Below are 21,011 nucleotides of genomic sequence, written 5' to 3'. Positions count from 1 at the left end.
GTGAAAGTACTAAAGAAAAGATTAATGTGACTACATGTAAGCATCAGCTTAATATTTGTTTAGGTCTCTCTCTAGTAAAACTCATCTCTATCTCTGATGTACTCATGAAATGGGAAATAAAAAGGTCTCTTGTGCATATACTTTGAATAGCCATACCTTGTACTATATTTTGGTATTTTGAATTTAATTTGATTCACCTAAGAGCTAGTAAGTCAGACTTGAATAAAACTAATACGTAAAATCTAATAGATGAAACTAGGATAGAAACACAGCAGGTTCACACTTTCTGCAGTATCTCAACATTCATTAGCTCATATTAGGTTTAATATACACAACAAATCTCTAAGATTAGTGGTGATTTTATGCCTCCCACAAAAAAAGTAAAAGTTTAGACATTCAAGTTTCTTGTCCAAACCATTCAGATGGTTAATTCTCAAAGGCAGCGTGTACATAGTCAGAGCCCAGTCAGTGTTCCCTCCTGCTCATCACATGAGTCTAAAGGCAGGCTGCGGTTGTGCTATGTAAAGCTTGTGTGCTAAGATTTAAATACCATTATCTAGACAAGTATGCATAGAGCATTTTGTTTGTTTGTTTTTTTGACAGCGTCTCTCTGTGTAGCCTTGGCTGTCCTGGACTTGTTTTGTAGACCAGGCTGGCCTCGAGCTCACAGCGATCTGTCTGCCTCTGCCTCCTGAGTGCTGGGATTAAAGGCGTGCACAATCATGCCTGACCATAGAGCATGTTTTATTGTTCAAGACATCTTCCAGCTTAATGGATTTCAAATACAGCATCTAAGTAGGGAATAAGATTAAATAAGAATGAATAAAACTATATCATGCACAACTCTTCAGTTATGCTTAGATGATATACTTGCAGGGAAAACACACCAGGTGAAGGGAATTCCTGCTGGTGCAAGAACCATGTAGTATTCCTTTAAGAAAGGTTAGCATTTCTAAAATGGCGTAATAGAACTGTCTGGAATGCTGGGAACATTGTCTTGTCCTGACTATTTACTAAGTAGATTATAATTATGGAAAGCTTCTTATTCTTAAGCTATATGTATTTTGTCATATATGTGGGATATGCTAAATTTTCTAAAAAGGGAATTAGTTAGGCAAAACATAAAAATAGTATGAAATAGGTGGCCAGCTAGAAAGAACATAATGTTTTCATGTGAGTATATAAATAGACAATGCCCCCATCGGAGCTGCCCATAATTAGACAATATTCTCTGAGGACAAAGGGGTGTTTAAGCCTGCTGTCGCCCTGGGAAATCTGAACAGAATTCTTGTCAGAAGAATTTCCCATGAGTTGTCTATTGATGAGAAGTTAAGCAAGAATAGTTAAGCCTACATCATTCTGAAGACCCTGAAAAATTTAAATATCTTAAGTAATAATGTAAAAATGGAGACAACTTATAATGGAATATGAGTTAGCTGATACATAAAAGTATACTGAACATACTTGTACATTCCAGATATGAGAAATATATAGCACAGCAGTGGCTGGTTGTACTTAAATCTATCATTTCTTAAAAACTTAAAAAGAATTATTGGTGCCTGTCTGTGTGTGTGTCCTTGAGACGCTCAGTTTGTTCACTGTGACTATTACAAAAAGGACTTAACTTTCTAACTCTATAGTCTTTCATAAAAAATAGTTAGATTGAAAGCATTTCTAGCCATATGTCTATATAAAATATTCCAACATTGGTCCCAAAACCTAGAGAGGAAAGGGTTCAAATTTACTTTGGCTATTTATATAATTAGATTAAAAAAAAAAAAAGAAAAAGAAGTGAGTGACAAGATTCTGCCAGCAGCTGCTAATTCTTATTGCTCCAAGTAGGAACATCTGCAAAAGTGCGTGCCACCCTGCACAGCTGTCCAGGAGCAGGTACCCAGGAGCCTGGCTCCCACCCACAGGGGCCCTCAGACACATCAGAAAAAGGATGAGGCGTGGGGAGTGGTGCTACAGGACCCACATTGTCCAAGCGAAGCTTTTGGGTGCTATAGTCCCAACTACCAGGCTCCAAAGTTTTGAATGGAGGAGACAAACATATCTGTAGTCAAGAACGTTGAAAATAAAAAGTAAATTCCAAATTTGGATCAATATTGGCTTATTATTTAATCCGCCAGAGAGAACCAAGCAAAAATACAAGAGCCTGGTTTCATGTTACCTTTGAAATAAAAACATGGCAGAACTTGCCACTTTCATCCATTTGATCTTTAAATAATGTACCCTTCGGTTTTCAGTCATGAATTGGATCGGCTTAGGGAAGTCATAGCCCTCCATTTTTCATAGGTGATGTTACTTATATGCAACCTCCGGGAACTTGTCTGGCCTATGATGGCCATGCATGCAGCCGTGCAGTCATGCATCCATGCAACATAGCAGCACACAACACAGTGCAAAATTAGCAAAGAAAAGCCCCTGATGGCCATGCGCAGAAATTTCCCAAGGGTCTCCTTACCAAACAGTGAAATCCTATGCCTGACAAGAACTCCAAGTTTGCAGAACAGGCTGAGAACAAAAGAAAAACAAAAGGAGAAAAGGGGGAGGGGGAGGGAGGTAGAAAAAGACAGGGGGAAATTAAAAATAAATTAAATAAGATGAGAAGAAGAGAAAAAAAGAAAGAAAAAAAGAAAAACAAAACAGCTGATCTATGAGCCGGAAAAAAAAAAGCAAACATGATGTCACGCAGAAAGGGTCGATTCTCTGAGCAGAGTGTGGAGTACAGTAGTAAAGAAAGAATTTCTGCGCATCTTAACAAACATGGTTAAAAAGCACATAGTACAAGTAAAGAAACAAAAATAAAATAGAAAGCAAAGCTCATTAATACAAAAGCCATCTCTATAAACCTCACAGAGAACAGAACTACAGGAAAACCACATGGAAAGAGTTTAATTCACTATGCCCAAACCACCTGTTTATTACCATGGGCATTGCTTACAAATGGAAACATGGGCATAAAAGTTACTCTAAGTTTCATCAGGTAAGCCATCTCTCCTAAACCTCACTGTGCCCCTAATGTAAATACCAGGCGTCCTTTTAATGATGATGGCTGAGTTGAGTATCTTTCTTACCTCCCTACCTCGAGGTCCCAGGAAATTCATAGCAGCTATCAATGGGACATTCCAAGTAACCAGGGCTTGTCTTCCACAGTCAGCCTCACAACCCAAACCTACCACACCCCTCAGTGGAGATTGAAGAACTGTGAGAGCATTTGTAGCCTCTGCCTTTTCGCCAGTTCCTCGCCCCGTGGCCTCCCAAGGGCTCCCCTCGTAAGGACACCCCTTGCTGATGCTGACTGCTATACTTCACTTCCTTCTCATGTCCCTAACTCTGTTCCCCAGACTTAGGTCAGGCTGCACAGACCCCAAGAAGCCTTTCCTGACATCCAGCTCTCCACTGGCACCCCATCCCCAGGTGTTCGCTCCCAGGAACCATCTGTGGGGCTCCAAGATGACACTGAATTCACCCGGCCACAGCTTCTGTTCCTACCATACTCTCTTCTGAGCCCTCCTAGGAGCAACCCTGGTTCGAATGGGCACTTTCTGGCACTCTTCCCTGGAGGATTCTAAAGGTTTACCTAAACTGGGTACCCCCAGAGGGGTTGGCTAGCTCCTCACTGCCCATGCTCTCTGGGAAAGCTCTCATCACCCCAGCCCACTGAACCCCCAGCCACCTCCAACACTGAACCCTCAGCACCAGTGGTATGCAAACACTAGAGACCAGTACATTTTGACCAGATGGCTTTGTACTACTTTATACCAATGTGGATTAATCAGTTGTTAAAATTATATTTGTTGATTTTTTTTTCTTTTGAGACAAGAACAAGCTCCATAGGTCAGGCTGGCCTCAAGCTGCCTAGGGATTCCACGCTAGCCTTGAATTGATCATCCACCTGTTTCTGCTCCTGAGTGCTGAGATTACAGGCAGGTGCCACCACACCCAGCTGGATGTATTTATCGATGGCAACTGATTACATAAGGTATCTGTAGCTTTTCCAAGAAAACATTTGTTTGTAAAAGACTGAGTCAGATTTGAGAACACCATTCATCAGAGAAAAGTAATTTTTAAAAAATCTCTGTATGTAGCTCTTAGATATGAGATTTGATGTTGATATGTATAGTTATTTGTACTATAATTTTACTTACTAATTTTTAAACAAAAGCTACCCTGACCAACATCCCTTATCTACTGAGCTTCATGGTGGCTTTTAAGTGCCCTCTTTCCAAAGACAAATGTGTCTGTCTACAAAGATTGGCAGCTCAGACCTAAGGTAGCAGTTGCATCCTCACCCATGTCAAAGGGTATTCATTCTTTACTACCCTCCAGCCTTCCAATGAAGCATTCTGAGATCTTCCTGGGCTACCGAACTTATAATACTGCCTATATGCTAATACAGCTTCTCCTGAGGGACCATGCCTTGGCTGTTGGGCTCTTTTAGAAACAGGCCAGTTCTGTGTCTCTTTCTACTCAATTCTGTTCACTCAAGGAGAATATGTCAGAAAACGGCCATCCCTCCACATATTACTGCTCACTGACCCAGACATCAAAGGCCAATTCCTCCAGGAAGGCAAACTTCCCCTTCTATGCCATCTGTTTGGGGGATGGAATTTCTGGGTAAACCAGGACCTGTGATTATTACAAACCACATCCCACATGCCCCCTAAAGCTACTGCCTGTGACTGTGCTGTCCCAAATCTTACAGTGATGATCCTGACAATTTAAACACAATACATGCTCAGGAAAGAATTTTGAGTGAGTGCTAGGGAATGAGTATAGAAAGTATCTCTCACAGAATCATTGGTTTATAACAAGGGAGGAACTAATTCAGACCCAGAAAACTACTGCTAGGACTAATAATTAAATATGAACTTAAACTATTACTGCAGCACTAACAGTGTACTTCAATGCATCCTTATCTAGCCTTAGTAACAAGGTCAGAGTTTAGCATTTCGTGTACTTGATCTTACTCTGTGTGTATGTGTGTGTGTGTGTGTGCACATGTACATCCATGTGAGTGCATGTGTGCATCTGTCTGTGTGTCCCTGCATGTACGAGTGCACATACATGCACACACAAAGTGTAAATGCTGAAGAGGCAGAAGGTGGCCTGAATCCCCTAGAGATAGAGTCACAGATGATGGTGGCCCACCTAACGTGGGTCCTTGACAGGACCTTGGCAAGAATAATACATGCTCTTAACTGCTAAACCATTTCTCCAGCCCCTTCATCTTATTGTTTGTTCATTATACTTAGTTAACTCAACTGATTAAAAACTCAGCCATCAGGAAAATCAGGTATTCCACGCCTGCATCTCAAATGAATTAGCTGCTTCTATGTTATTGTTGTGGTGCTTGGTAGTGGCTGTGTCCAAACATATTTGGATCATCCTCGTTTTGTTTTCATTTTTAAAACAGAAAACACACACAAGGGTGCAAAGTCTACTTAATACACTGTGCAAAGAAAACAGCCGTTAAAATTGTGTTTACTTCTTACTTGCACAATATTTGAAAAGGTACTTACTTCTGCAAGTAGGGTTAATAATATTTTAAATGCATTTTATTATGGTCAGTTCCCTAGGTCAGATATCTCTAGACATCACTGTTCTTAACTCCACAGTGTGCTGCGTCTATCTACACAGCCTAATTTATCATTATGCTATCTATTGGTTTAGGTATGAATTTTTCCCTGTAAGATTAGCTTCCCATGATAGACATAAAAAGCACCATCACAAAATAAGAGACTTCTGCTATGGTTTTGGTGTGTGTGTGTGTGTGTGTGTGTGTGTGTGTGTGTGTGTGTGTGTTGAGACCTTCCAAAGGCATTTATGTTGGCCTTTGTGTGTGTTGGGGAGGGGAGTGCTAATGGGAAAAGTAAAAATTTCCAATCCTCTTTCTATCAGATGCTATTAAATGGAAGATGGCATCATTAAAAACACTGCAGTGTTATGTCAGTGGCAAGAGTTGCTAGTGGCCTTCTAGGGCCACACAGCTACATCACTTGGTGGCAGCACTAGAAAGCTATGGTTCTAATTTTTTCTCCAAGGGATACAAAATTGGCTATAGACAATAGGCTAGTCTATTTTGGGGGTACATAGTTCTACTTTTTCATCTTTATTTAAGTGTACCAGCAAGTAAAAAAAAATGTGTGTACTAAGAATATGAAATAGCATTTTGACATCTATGTGTTATGGACAGTTGACATTTCCAAGAGAAAGGTTGACAGTGACTAAAGATTGAAAGGAGAAAAAGTAGAATTTGTTTTGGTTTGTTTTTGTGTTTTCATTGCTTTCTCTTGGTTTATATCCATCAAGGGATCCTTAAAGTACAGCACCCTTGGGGGACAAGGCTTCTGTTACAAACAGCTAAATGATCCCAGAAGGAGCAGGGGATTTAAGATTCATCATGCTCTGTGGGGTCGCAGGACCTCTGGGGTTTCCAGGGGCTTGTGTGTTCTCCCACTCCACAGGGACAAGGACTCAGAGACATGGATGGGCACCTCTGTGAAATTCTGCAAGACTGTCCTTTTCCTTTCTAGGCAATCCAGGGAGGAAGGTCACGCCCAAGTTGAAAGGGATGTAGTCCCACAGTGGGATGTGGCCTTGTACTGCCTCCCATCCTGGTGTGCTCACTAGTGTCCTTTATCAACCTCACAGGAAGATGAGTAGTTAAGGAGAGAGACAGAGACAGAGGAAGACAGAAAGAGACAGAGACAGAAACAGAGAGAGAGAAAGAAAAGAGAAAAAGAGACAGAGAGACACTGACAGACAGACAGACAGACAGCGTGTGTATGTGTACAGTGTCTTTGGGTAAGTCAGGGAACTAGATAATACAAGTTAAATGAGCTAGACATTCCAGCTAGTTCCCATGCTACTCAAGCCTGGACGCTTCACTCCTCTCCACCCCTTGGTCACATCTCACTCTCTGGCATGAGATGATCAATCCAGGTGGCAGGAGGGTCAAGGCCAAAAGGAAGTGTTCTCCATATAGTTTACTCTCCTCCATGAAAAGATTGCTCAGAGACAGTTTAAACGCCTGCGATGGTTGTGAGCAATGTGGTGGCAGAAATCCTCATGATCGCTAATCTTCATGTGGGCTAAGTCCTAACTGAATGTTAAGAAAACACAGTAGGCCCACACATTTTTTAGAGAAAAAAATATATAAATAACATGTCAGTGTTAAACCAAATAAGACATTTCTAAGATGCCAAGTTGAAAGGCACAATATCAGAAAGGCGTGTTTTGGTTTTTCACTCCATTACCATGATTGTGCTGTGACTTAATTGCAAAAAATGATTAATTGAAAGTGTCTAAGTAGGGTATTGCCTTCCTAAAACAACAACAACACCAAAAGAAACAAAAACAAAACAAAACAAAAAACTGTCAAAAATATTAGATTGCCAAGAAAAATTCAATGAAATTATGTTCAGGACATTGATTTCCGTAAATACCAATATGGAGATTCCTCCCCAGCCTTCTTGGAGACTCTGGCTGTCATTTTGTTTGGCTGGAGATCATACCCCTACTATTTTTGTATTGGATGGTATTTTGTTTCTTTTATTAGTATTACCTTTAAGTAGAATCCTTAAAAGATGTCCCTAACATATACATAAGTTAACTTGCAGAACCTCTCTAGACCTAGTGTTAGGTTCAGGGGGAGGGGAGTATATTCTTCTCCCAGCCTTGCTCAAGGCCCTGGAGCTCTCTGACCCAAATACAAACATGACAAAATCAAGCACAAAGCTCTAAGACCGTAACTCTTTACCTCGTCACCATCTCCTTCTCTTTGTTGGATGCATGTCCTCCAGTGCAGAGGGGCCGGCTTGCAGCTGACAAGAAGTACAGGCGGTGGTTTTTAAAATACTGATCAATTAAAGGAAGAACAACCTGAAAGAGAGGAAGAGAAAACAGCTCTGCAGCGTGAACTGCACGGGGAAGAACGAGAGCTCAGAGCCCACAGAGAGCCCTGCCTGTTCAGTACTGAGCCCATGGTGATTCAGTGGGTACATCTAGATCCCTTTGGCACCTCTCATGCATGCACGCACGTGTGTGTATGTGTGTGTGTGTGTGTGTGTGTATGCACATGTGCAGGTGTATGAGCATGTGGGGGGCGGGAGACAGAGTTAGGATGTGTTGGGACATGGTTATGAGGAACACAGAAATTTTCAACAGTTCAGAATTATTTTCCTAAAATGAAACACACACAATATTGTCCTACAAATACAGTTCAGAGGGCAACAGACACTTGAATTCCCAGGATAGTCACACACTGAGTCGCCATTATATGTGAGAGCTGCCAAGAGTGTGCTATCATCCTGTTTGTCCCACTGTCTACTGGGTGTGGTAGCCCCCCATCATTTCTGCTTTGTAGATGTTAAATAGAACCATGAAACAAGAGGCCCACTCAAGACCCCCCTGCTGCCGACTTCCCTACACAATGTACATGTATCTGTCCTTTCTCAAAGCCAGAGTCCCCAGTCTGTTCAGACTGAGCCCTGCTGCCCTGGGATGACTCTTCCTCTTTCTCTGTGCATTGTGCACATATCTTAGTAGCCATGATTTCCTGCCTGTGAAGGGCACTGCTGGCTTCCTCATGCTCCTTCCTGGTCTAGCCTCTAGAATTGATACCTGCTCTGCTTTGCTGGATATGGTGTTGGTCTCCTACCCTGTGGTGTAAAACAGTTATACTGGATGACTAAAGACACAATTTTATCACTCTCTTGAAAATCATAATAGAGTCCGAATATACTGTATGGCAGAAAGTAGAAACTTGATTAAAATAGAGAAGTAAATTAAGCCACATTAAATATCTATAAGAAACAACTAGGGGTTCTGATCAGTGGGTAGTTTAAAGGCACATTAGCGGCATAAATACATATCATTCTGATAACTGGGTATTAAGAGGGGATTGCAATAATATAGTGGCTGGAAATGACTGATCTATGTTTTTTCTACCAGTCATCCATCTCTCTATCTCTCATCTAACCATCTACTATCTATCCAACTATCACTAACAATATGCATCCTGGTATAAACCACATTTTTTGATGACTTGAGCAAACTCTAAGTGCCTTATTGAGTAGAAAGCAAAGAGAACCAGTAAAAGGTGTAATTCTGAAAATATAACTGAAGGCAGATATTAATTATCCAAAAGACATGCCATTTGAAAATCTATCAAATGTGGTGTTTATAGAAAATGATGTAAAATATCACCAATATAAGTATATTGAAATAAAACTGTCAATAACAGTGAGCCTCCCACTTAACTGCAAGGTGTTGTTAAGAGACACACTTAACCAAAGGAAACTAGTGTATCTAAGGCATCCCCCAGGCCAGTCTACTCCCTGACACACCTAAGGAAGTAAGTGATCCCAGTGGGTGGCTGCACTGTCCAGCCCTTCCTGTCTGAAGGAAGGGATGAAATCCCTAGCAATATGGAGAATCCTTGACAAGTCCTTACAAAACAGGATTGATAATAATAATGGGTTATACTCTTCCTATGAGCAATTTATCCACTGAGCCTCAGCTTGTGAAAGGGCAAGATTGAGAATTTATATATCCATTATCTGTTCATTAAGTATATTCATTTGTACACAGCTAAGTGCATTAGCTAACAGAAAATGTACAAAATGTTAAGTCACTTAAGATCAGAACTTGGATTTTTTTTGGGGGGGGGGGGGCATAACTAAGTCCTGTGAGGAACACAGCGAAGGAGAGCTGAGTGAATATAAGCTGAGAACAGCAGAACACCAGAAACCCATCTCACACGAGACAGGCAGAGAGGGTGGACTTGTAGTGGGAGCAGCACTTATAGACAAGTGTAATCTAAGAAGCAGTGATGACCTGATGGGCCTATTTTGTAAACACACACTGAAGCAGAAACAAGGTGCATCATATACTGTACTTTGGCAAAGAACTTGATTTCTTGCTCGTACGGGAAATGTTCTCCTTTGCTTCTGCTGCCACCATCTGTAGACAGGAAGAGATGTTAGGTCCATGTTGAGCTTCCAACATAAGAGGGTCCCCCAAAACACACAGCTTAAAATGCCTTCCTAAATGTATCATCTCACCAAACTGAACAAGAAAACGCCAACCCAAAACATAAGGGCTAAATTCAGCAATGTGATGAAAAATAAAAGGTCTTTAAAAAAAAAATCAGGTCCAAATTTTAGACAGTGGATATGGCCAGCTCATTTGGAGAATTAAAGCTAACTGAGCCTAAGCTTGCCTGGCAGCATCGCTTTAGTGGTTCCAGCATACTTGGCTGGCTGTGAAGTGAGCATCCTGGCTGGAGGCAATGCTGTGCGGATTAGCAGGTCTGCTTTCAAGTTCTTGCCTTGACTTCCCACAGTGAAGTCTGGAATTAAAAGCTGAAACGAGCCCCTTTCTCACTTACGTTGTCATTCAGATGATTTGTCATAATACCAGAAACAAAATTAGAACGTTGTCTTATAGCTATGTCAATAGGAAGTAGAAAAATCAAAATGCTGTATCTTCTGGGGCTCACAGTAGTAAGAAAAGTGGATGCATATTCTTATATCTTACACTAATTTTTTCTTTTTCTTTCTTTCTTTCTTTTTTTTTTTTTTAATAGACATGAGCCTGAATGCTAAGGGCTTCTGATATTTTCGATCATTTTTAAAAATTAACTTTAACTCAGAGAAAGAATAAGCAGGCTATCAAGATGAGACTTGATAAACTATGACCATACACTGGGGGAGAGGCCCCTAGGTCATAGACCTAGGGGAGGGGAATAGGGTAAAGGCAGGAGGGAGGGAGGAACGGGAGGATACAAGTGATGGGATAACAATTGAGATGTAATCTGTATAAATTAGTAAATTTTAAAAATAACTTTAAAACTAGCATGCAAAATAACAGATCCCACTGTAGCACTTTGACATTTTAGAGTTTGTTCTCATTTGCTCCCCTCCCCTACTGCCTTCCCTTCTCCCCTTTGCCCTTCCCATTCCCTCCCCCAGTCTCCCCTCCATCCCTGACACACACACACACACACACACACACACACACACACACACACACATACACACACACACACACACATACACACACACACATACACACACATACACACACACACACACACACACACACACACACACACACACACACACACTTTGCTAGCCCATTTCATCACTCTTTTTCACTTTCACATCTACCAACCCTGAAGCTACTGACCACCTGGGCCAGGGATGAGGAGGAGAATGACAGTGTTAACACTCAGCTGCAAAATTAGGATTTTGCTAGAAAGTTAAGGCACCCTGACCTCTGTCAGAAGAGGATTTCCTGTGAGAAACCAAACCACTCCAGGTTCCCGCAGGGTTTAGAGTGTAAAGAGAAGGTTAAGAACTGATTGGCTTTAGTGTATTTGTTTGGAAGGCAGTCTCCTGCAGCACGCAGAGAAGGTCTGTGCGTACGTTCACACAGCAGAGGTGGCAACCATGAAAACAACCCTGTCAACATGCAGAACTTTGTGCCAAGCTAAAGGGTTCAGAGTTGAGCATAAGAATCTGGATTTTGTAAGGCTCAATCTGACTTGTGCTGGGGGAAAAAAAACACCTTGCAACTAGAAACAGGAAGGATGACACATGCTTCAGCAAACCTTAGGCACAAATTCAGAGTAATTTTTATGGACGTCAGGTGATATGTTATGATATCAGAATGAGAAAAATGATGTTTCGTTTTAGAGTATTGGGAGCGATTGTTTGTTTGATTGATTGTTTGTTTTCTACACTTGGATCCATATACGCCCCCCACCCCCGAGACTGGGGATATAACAAGAAACCCAGAACACACCAAGCAAGCAAGTGGGCCACACCTCCAGCCCTCTGTCAGCTTTAATTTGAGGCAGGATCTTAATAAGTTACCCAGGTTAGCCTTGGCCTCACTCTGTAGCCCAGGTTGGCCTTGAAGTTGCAATCTTACTGCCTCAGCCTCCCATGTTCCTGGTATTACAGGGCCTGTGCCTCCAGTTCTCTAGCTTACAAATGTCTTTATAAGGGACTCTCTTGTGTAGAACGTATCAAGATGGCTTCGTGAACAGTCAAACAGCAAATATTTCAGGAAGTGTAAGAAATATCCTTTTTCACATTAAACATGTTAAGAAAACATTAACAAGTTTGGAGAGAACAGAACCACACCAACAGAACTAAAAAACTGGAATAGAAATTAGGGAAGGAAAAGAGAGAGGGAGGGAGGAAAGAAGAAAACACAAAGAGGGCTGCCAATGTTTTTATTAGGGTCTCCTAGCTTGCATTTTCAGTCTCTACCATTGGTGAAGCAACTGCGATGGCTCAGGATGGCCCCTCATGAAACTCTCTGCAGCAGCCTGTTCAAAATCTCAGTATTAAAATGCTGTTCTTAGCCGAGTATGATGACATGGGCCTTTAATCCCAGCACTCAGGAAGCAGAGGTGGGTAGAACCCTGTGAATCCAAGACCAGCCTATTTGATATAGCAAGCTCAGGGCCAGCCAACACTGGCTACATAGTAGGACCCTATCTCAAAAAAGGAAACAAATGAACAAAACCTCCTGTTCTTATTGGAAATATGCACCACCACCAACAACAACAAAATCAAACAGCTTTATGTTAAACACCAAGAAGCTCAAATGTGAACAGTCTTTAACCTGGTCACCCCACTAATGAAGATGTTTGATTCAGAGAGAAAAAAAAGCCATTTTGCACCAGAAGGCACAAACTTACAGTAGGGAAGTACTGGAAACAACTAACTTCCATTAGTGTGTGTGTGAGAGACGCACAGTAGGTGGATATTGTAAAGCTCTCAAATCCAACCCATTCTCTTGTTGTTTGCTGGCTGTTAAACACACCTATGTAGTGAGTCAGACAGAATGTGGAAACAGCCACGTCTCCTATGCTACAGATGTCCTGACAGTGCAAACACTAGTGATAACAAGAGTGGAGTGATGAGGAGTAAGACCAGCTACGTACCAAACTCCAGGATGTATTGATGAGCCTCGTCCACGTAGCGGATCAGCTGCTGCAAGAAACTATAGGCAAATCGCTTCTCAATGGAAGGGGTGTCCAGATCCAGGTCCTTGAACCCTCTAGGACAGCAAAAATAAATACAGAAGAGCACACACACGTATACCTATGATCTCTCAGAAGATAAAATTGTACTTTAAAAACTACATATAAAAGTGAAGGTAACATGATATTCTTACTGCTTATGACAAGGGTGGGTTTAGCTATAAGGAATATTTGTATCCAATATAAGAAACTAAAGTGACTCATCCCACTGCTAGGTGTTAAAATGCATTTACGCAAACAAGGAGTGCTTCTTTTCTTTCTTCCTTCTCCTTCTTGTTCTTCTTGTTCTTCTTCTTCCTCCTCCTCCTCTGCTTCTTCTTCTTCTTCTATTACTACTACTACTTTTCTCTTTCTCTTTTGCTTAGTGATTTTGCTGACATAATGGAAGGCAGGTGAAGGAAGTCGCAAGAGGAACTTAGGGAACAAACAGCATGAGTTGTGGTGGTGAAACTGACCACTCAGCACAACGTAGAATCACCTGGGAAGAGTCTCAGTGAGGGACTGTCTAGACTGGGTCGGCCTGTGGGTACGGATGTGGGGAAGCGTCATCGTTGCCCTAATTGAAGTGGGAAAATGAAGCCTGCGAATGGGTAGCACCATCATTCTCAAACGTTGTGAGGCCCTGGGCTGTGTATAAGGCGAGGAGGCTTGCTGGGCACTGATGCTGTGTGCAGTCCCTTTTCTCTGCTCTTTACAGTGTGTGACTAACAGCTTCAACCTCCTGCCCTTGGGACATCTCTAAAGATGGACTGCAACCTAGAATTGTCAGATAAAACAAACCCTTTCTCCTTTAAGCTGGTTTTTGTTAGGTGCTTTACCATAGCAACAGAAGGGAAAGCTAGGACGTTATTTTGAACATAATAACCAGTGTTCCCAAGTCAGGCCACTGTGCTCATTTTCAGCTGGAACACTGATGAGAGTTTGAAAAGAACAGGAGATGGGCATCCACTTGCCTGGATACAGCATAACCACTGATCTGTAGGAACTTGAAGATGTCTTGGGCCTTCTCTCTGTCCTTGGCTTTCTCTTTGGCTGTCAGTGTGTCATAGGGCACCAGCAGCGGGTGGTTTCCTCCTCCTAAGAGAGCAGCAAGAAGAAAACACACCACATATTCTGAGATGGCACCCAGCCAATGGTACTTGGGCTTTCTAACAGGCATTTCAAGCCTGAAAATCCATGTATTTGGAATATCAAGTGCTGGCCACATATGCTGTCACCACACAAGGAAAAGAGCCAAAGGGCATTCGTTATTTAGGTAGAGCCTAAATTTGACAATTGGTAATAGGCAATAAAGTAGGCATAACGGGGGAGAGGGTTTTTAAGACAAGTTCTGGGGTGATGCTTCATTTTTCTGTTCCAAGGAGGGAAGATAAGAAAAAAAATTCTTCAATGAGGAATTCTTGTGGCACCTTCTAGTTCACAGTATACATATAAATGCACACAAATGCATGTAAGCTTGACAAGCTGAAAGTTAATTATTAATACTCTAATATTTGAAAAATCAAAAGCTTTCATCCAGTAGCTTCTCGCAAGAGCCTATACATCTAGAACTTATAGAAAATGGGTATAATTGCAAAACTCATGAGAATCAAGCAAGTATGGGACAGGATGCCTGTTACTCAGCACCTGGGAGGAAGATCCAGACTTAGGGGTCATCCTTAGCTGTGCCTCAAGTTCAGCGCCACTCTGGGCTGCATGAGATTTTGTCACAAAGCAAAATAAAAGAAATCAGGGTAGGGGAACTTCTAAATAATAGTGAGACTCTGGGGAATCCATCTCCCTCTCCTATTCCTCATTTTCCCCCACTGGTCAGGTAAGTGTGGCCATTGTGTGGGAAGAAAAAAGTTGGCTCAACAGAGAGCCCAGCGGATATGGAAGAGTTCCCAGGATGCTACTGGAACCTGTCAGACTCTTGAGCTTGCTCATATGTGAGGGCAAAGAAAGCTCAACCCTTGTCTCCATGGTACAACAACCACAGCACAAAAAATTCCAAGTAAGAGCCGGGCGTGGTGGAGCACGCCTTTAATCCCAGCACTTGGGAGGCAGAGGCAGGCGGATCGCTGTGAGTTCGAGGCCAGCCTGGTCTACAAAGTGAGTCCAGGACAGTCAAGGCTACACAGAGAGACCTTGTCTTGAAAAACCAAAAAAAAAAAAAAAAAAAAAAAAAATCCAAGTGATGGTGGAAGTAGAGAAGAGAGAAATGCAAGCCCAAACCTTGTCACCGACTTTGGAGCACTGATACTAGTTCCAGGACTTTAATTCTTCTTCCTCTATTCTTTTTTCTTTCCCTCTCTCATCATTAGCATGTCTGGGGATTGACCCCAGGGCCTTGCACATGCTAGGAAGTCCTGAGCTACTTCCTAGCCCTCACTCCTATTTCTCTTAAGGATGCACGTTTGTTTTATGGTCTTTTATTCTCCCTTAACCTTTCATACACTCCTCAAGCACACCAAACACCAGAATGATTAAAATAAACATTTTCTATGGGTTTTTCTAAAGTAAATTAATCTACAAATAGATATGATAATGGTAAAAAGAAATCAGAATGGGCAGAATAAAACTGTCTAGCTCAATGCTGAACCACTGGATGCTTCCAACTTCAGTACACAGAGAAACACACACACACACACACACACACACACACACACACACACACACACAAATGCATACAAATAACATATCAAAATATATACATGCACATACATAAACACACACAATACTGCACAAATTAAGGCCAGATGAATAACAATCCAAGAAATTCTTTGTATAGAATGCCTTATCTTGAATAATATATTTATGTAAGTAAATTATGAAAAAATTCATTAGTATTTTGGTACTTTTTAAAGAGGATAAAGGGGACCAGAGTGATGACTCAGTGGTTAATAGCACCCACTATTTTTCCAGAGGACAGCATTGGTTCCCAGCACCTACATCACAACCATCTGCAAGTCCAACTCGAGGGTATCTGATGTCTAATTCCTACCTCTGGGGACACTGCATTTACACACACACACACACACACACACACACACACACACACACACACACACTAGAGATGAATCTTAAACTATTTAAAAGAAAAAGGAGAAAAGAAGGCCAGTAACTCGGGAACTTGAGTCAAGAGCGTCCCAGCCTGGTTGGGCTACAGAGTAAGTTTACAGCCAGCCTCACATCTCATGGGAAGTCGGTCTCAAACACAAAGCTAAAAGGAAGGCTGAGGACATAAGCTCCTGGCAGAACATGTCCCTAAGGCACTGGTCTATCTCGCATGCACAAGGCTTGAATCCAATCCCCAGCACTAAAACTAAAAACAGAGAGAGTGAGAAAGGAGCAAACAGAAGCATGAAAGTGGCAATGGCGTAACTAGTAGAAACAAAAGGAGAAGGCAGAGATGGGGAGTAAAACACACGAGATTGGCGATCATGAGGATCGTGGTCAGAGCCTGAGGAACATAATATACCAGTAGCCAAGTGTCCAGCACTTTGATACTAATAGGGACAGTTGAATGGTAGTATAAATCCAGACAGCATTAAGACACAAAGAACAGGGTTGGGGCGGTATACACGAACAGTAAGGAAAGCACAGCTTCTTCTTGAAATCTAGATGCAGGCATGTTTCAAGCATTTTTGTATAATGAAGGTATGGTGAGGTTTTAAGCAAAAGAGAGTAGTAAATACTTCATTAGCATCCTGCGCTCCTACAGTAAAACTCTCGGCGTTTAAAAAAAAAAAAACAGGTCTCTAGGAAATACTACCTTTGGATTCCAGCTCCATTTTCTTTTTCTTGGCCCATATGTTGTGGTAGTTTTCAGCCATCATTTCGGCCATAGCCTACAATGTACCAAAATATTGAGGAGTCAATTAATGGATACTTAAGTAAAAGAGGACAGAGCTGTCTTCTCAGGGGGAACACACAGACAGGTCTTAAAGAGACAGAGCAGAATATCAGTGCTGAGGTAAGCCTGAATTGTAGTCAGATTCGACACTCTCAACTGGAAATCCAATTCTATTGGATTTGAGAAATTGCACAGTAAATATCTCCACACTGTGGATTTGATGGGAACAGCCTCTGTTATTCATTATGCTTAAATGTATCTTTTATGAATTCAACAACAAAGCTTCAAATAGCTATAGATGTGGACAAAAAATAGACATAAATACAAATTTGTGTTTTAACTCATAAAGTCTTATAAACCAACCTGTGCCTTATTAAATAATGAATAATAAGAATATCATATGGATAAATATTTTATTTACAGGTCATTTTTGTCTAAACCAAGTGGAGGACAGAACAGACATGTGATCTTTTCTGAGGCCTTATGAATTTTGAGGGAAAAATTCTAATATCCTTGTGCTCTCTCTCATAGTCAAGATTACAATGTCATTTTAATTGGTTCCTACATAAGCAAGAGTTAAGAGTAAACCAAATATCTTAACAGCATGTGAATTTAATACTTATATCCTTAGCTCTCTTGAACTAACATCAGCCACACCAAGATCACCATTCTACGTTGACTTGCTAAGTTAAACTCTATGGAGCTAAGTTTTTATCTTGCATTCAAATCATTCATTCCAAAACACCTTCGTTAGTGACACAGAGCAGACAGGGCTATGGATGGGACAGACGCAATGCAATCAATTTCTACAGAAGAACAACCTAAAATATGCATTCTTTAATTTAACATGAGCAATTAAGGTGCTCATTAAACAAAGTATTCACCATTATTTATTTACTCTTTCCTCATGCATTTTTATATTTATGTGTGTGTGTCTGTAGGTACCCAAGTGGTGTGTGAGAGTGTGTGTGTGTGTGTGTGTGTGTGTGTGTGTGTGCGCGCGCCTGGGCTTGTGTGTGTTGGTACCTACAGGGGCCAGAAGAGGGCATCTCATCCTCTGGACCTGAAATTATAGACCACAGGGAGGGACAGAAAGCATGAAAGATGAAACTACAGATGAGGACTTGTGCTATCACCTATCTGGGGACTGAAAGGCCAGATATGTAATACACGTGAACCCTATAGATTCATCATATGATTGCCATGAAACAGTACATGTAGTAAAATGCACAGAAGAGTGTTCTGGCTTGCTTTTTTTTTTTTTTTATAACTGAGCTTTAGAGACTATTATGAAAATCTGGATACTTACATGCAGGTCCCGAGATAGTGTAACGTTGCTCATGTCGATGGCTCGAGGACTGTACCCATGTGCAGCGTCTATAGACACCTGGATGGTTTGTTTTAAAAGAACATAGCATCTCATTTAAAGAGTGCAGAAAGGACATTCAAAAATAAAATGCAAGCTTCAAATAATATTTTCTGAGGTAAAAGCAACACAATAACATTAAATTTAATTTTATTGAGTATCTCATAATCACTTATAGTTGAATTATAAATCTTATTACCTCAGGAGCAGACAGTCTAAAAAGCTAATCATTGACAGTGAGTGGTATGTGATAAATCCTAAGCCTGGCAGTGTTTCTGCAGCCAAGGGTCACTGTGGCCTTGAGCTTCTCACCAACCTTGGTTAGCTACCAGGAACCACAGATTCCTTTACAAGCATGTTTGTGGGTCTGTTGTGAAGATAAGCAGGGACCAACTCTGATTAAACAACCGTACCATATAGCATTTAATGGCTCATAAGAAAATCTTCAACAACCAGAGTTTCCTTATTTCTACACTTTTTGATTTTCAAAACTGGATGTAAATATTTATTTTTACAGCTATGGATTTCTGCTTCTCCCAGATTTTGTCAGGGAAATTTCTTTTACAGTGGGTAGTGTGGCTAATACATCTATTATGATTGGTAGAGCACTGACCCATCCCCCCCAACATGGATGCATAAAAATAAGCCAGTAATAAATAATACATTAATTGTCAACTTACAAAGTTTCACTGTCATTCCATGCCTTATCTTAGTCTAACCAGGGAGGAAGACATGAACTCTGGCTTCTTACGCATCTTGAGCTCCATCTTAAAATATAGTATCATCCTGCTAGTCTCTTATTAGAAATAGTGCATGATGAGGAAGGATGAACTTCAGGCAATGAGCACATGGCTCATGAAAGAAGGCACAAAGCTAAATGTTCCTTTAGTTTTAACTCTATCATTGATCTCTCTCTGTCCGGGGCCCCCCCCCATGTATGTGTGTGTGTGTGTGTGTGTGTGTGTGTGTGTGTGTGTGTGTGTGTGTGCGCGCACACACGTGCGCGAGCATGTCCTTGCATGTGTGGGTGCATGCCTGCTTGTGTGTGTACTCAGTAAGTGCATAAAAACATAATTGATAATGAAAGTGTAACATTGAATACGACTCCGCAGCTTCAGAGGAGCCATTGTAACTGCATATGAGCACAGAGATGTCAATCTAAGCACAAGTAAGCTAGTGGGCATGCTTGCATTCATCTCTCTCTGCTCTTGACCATAGGTGTGAGGTGACCACGTCTCTCAAGCTCCTGATGTGACTTCCACAGTGATGGCATGCAACCTGGAACTGTGAGCTAAAATAACCTTTTCTCACTTGAGTCCCTCTGTGCCAATATACTGTATCGCAGTGACAGAAATGAAACCAGATCCATCGCCTTGCACAATCAGCCACTCTTCCACCCCACGCACCTGTCAATCCTTGTCATTGTTTGTCCCCTTGCACAGACAACTGCATTGTAAGTGGCATCTTGCTTGTATCTGGCAAGACAACCTGTCACTTGCCACTTTCAAAACTGTGTTTGCTCCCTACGCCATGGAGCTGACACTACACACACAGCCTAGCTCACAGGCGGGTGTGGCTTAAGCAAGGGACAGCAGCCCCTCAGCACAGTGCTGGGCACACATAAATGCCCCAAAACCTTGGCCTAGGGCTACCCCTACTGCTGGTCCATTACCTCCACCATCTTCACCGTAGTTCTGAGCAGTCAACACAACTAGGATACCGGAGTCACTGGGAGACATGACTCCACTATCTCAGCGACACAGGAACCACGTTCATTATTGTCCCTACAACTCCTGAGCTCTTTGCCTCACTCAACAAAACTATTGTCTTACGGACATACCCTAGAACCCATGGCAATCATATCCGGTTACTACCACTCCTGCATTTCGTGCCTGCTTCTCTCAAAACCCCATTCATTCTATTTCTATGATTTCATCTGGCCCAGAATAAGTGCCCTCTAGCAGTCAGGAATGTTAATATCAACTGTGAACGCATTAGCAAGGGGTAATCTTGGGTAAAATTTATAACTTATCTCATCACATCATTAGGGTATCTCAGAGAAGTGATCAGCCTCCCCAGTAACCAAGGATACCACAACACTCAGTTTAAAATGTTTTTAAGAGATGTGAATGTAGCTAAAGGGCAGGGTGACTGACTAGCATGCATGACACCTTGAGTCGAATCCCCAGGATGGGCAAATATGTGTGTGTGTGTGTGCGCGTATGCAGGTGTGTATAAAACTATATACATATGTGCAAGTGTTTAAATAACACAAATAATGTATTTGTCACTATGGTAGTCACCTGGCTAGTCTGAGAAATGCGCCGAGTCCGGTTATAAAGAGCCATACTGTCTCCCTCCCGTGTTCTCTCGATTCTCCAACCCCATGCCAGCATCGTTTTTAAAGATTCCTTGATGGGCCAGCGATAAATTTCTTTTTCCTATAAGTTAAAAAAAAATCAAGCATTAGTGGTATTATGATCCAAAAATGAAAATTCAAATTATTCACTGATTTGTTCTGAAATGGACTGCTTTTGTTTAAAAAAAAAAAAAAGATTATCACAGGATGTTTATAAATAAAACAAAAACTAAAAACATCCAAAGGAAGTGTAAAACGCTGAAATGTTACCCAACTAAGACTGCTAAGAAGAGAATCGACTCTCACAGGCTGTCTTCTGACCACCACCATGATACACATACATACACACACATACACACACACACACACACACACACACACA

The 21,011-nt window shown here is 41.5% G+C and overlaps 1 protein-coding gene across 5 annotated transcripts in view; it reads right to left on the bottom strand.

The window, feature by feature from the left end:
• The window catches only part of RYR2 (ryanodine receptor 2), a 545,494-nt gene that overhangs the window by 123,739 nt on the left and 400,744 nt on the right, over window positions 1–21,011 (bottom strand). For all 5 annotated transcript variants that reach the window (XM_084782769.1, XM_084782771.1, XM_084782772.1 and 2 more), the window contains exons 56-63: window positions 20,574–20,711; window positions 18,214–18,291; window positions 16,824–16,899; window positions 14,023–14,146; window positions 12,971–13,086; window positions 9,908–9,972; window positions 7,769–7,890; window positions 2,468–2,517 (exon numbers count right to left, since the gene is read on the bottom strand). In XM_084782769.1, the coding sequence (XP_084638895.1) occupies window positions 2,468–2,517; window positions 7,769–7,890; window positions 9,908–9,972; window positions 12,971–13,086; window positions 14,023–14,146; window positions 16,824–16,899; window positions 18,214–18,291; window positions 20,574–20,711 (769 nt within the window). The remainder of the gene's footprint in view (window positions 1–2,467; window positions 2,518–7,768; window positions 7,891–9,907; window positions 9,973–12,970; window positions 13,087–14,022; window positions 14,147–16,823; window positions 16,900–18,213; window positions 18,292–20,573; window positions 20,712–21,011) is intronic.

Source organism: Acomys minous, assembly GCF_964271855.1.
Source record: "Acomys minous genome assembly, chromosome: 5".
In the NCBI taxonomy this organism is placed as follows: domain Eukaryota; kingdom Metazoa; phylum Chordata; class Mammalia; order Rodentia; family Muridae; genus Acomys; species Acomys minous.
The sequence above is the reverse complement of the archived record's forward strand: the minus strand, read 5'-3'. Positions and strand labels throughout refer to the sequence as shown.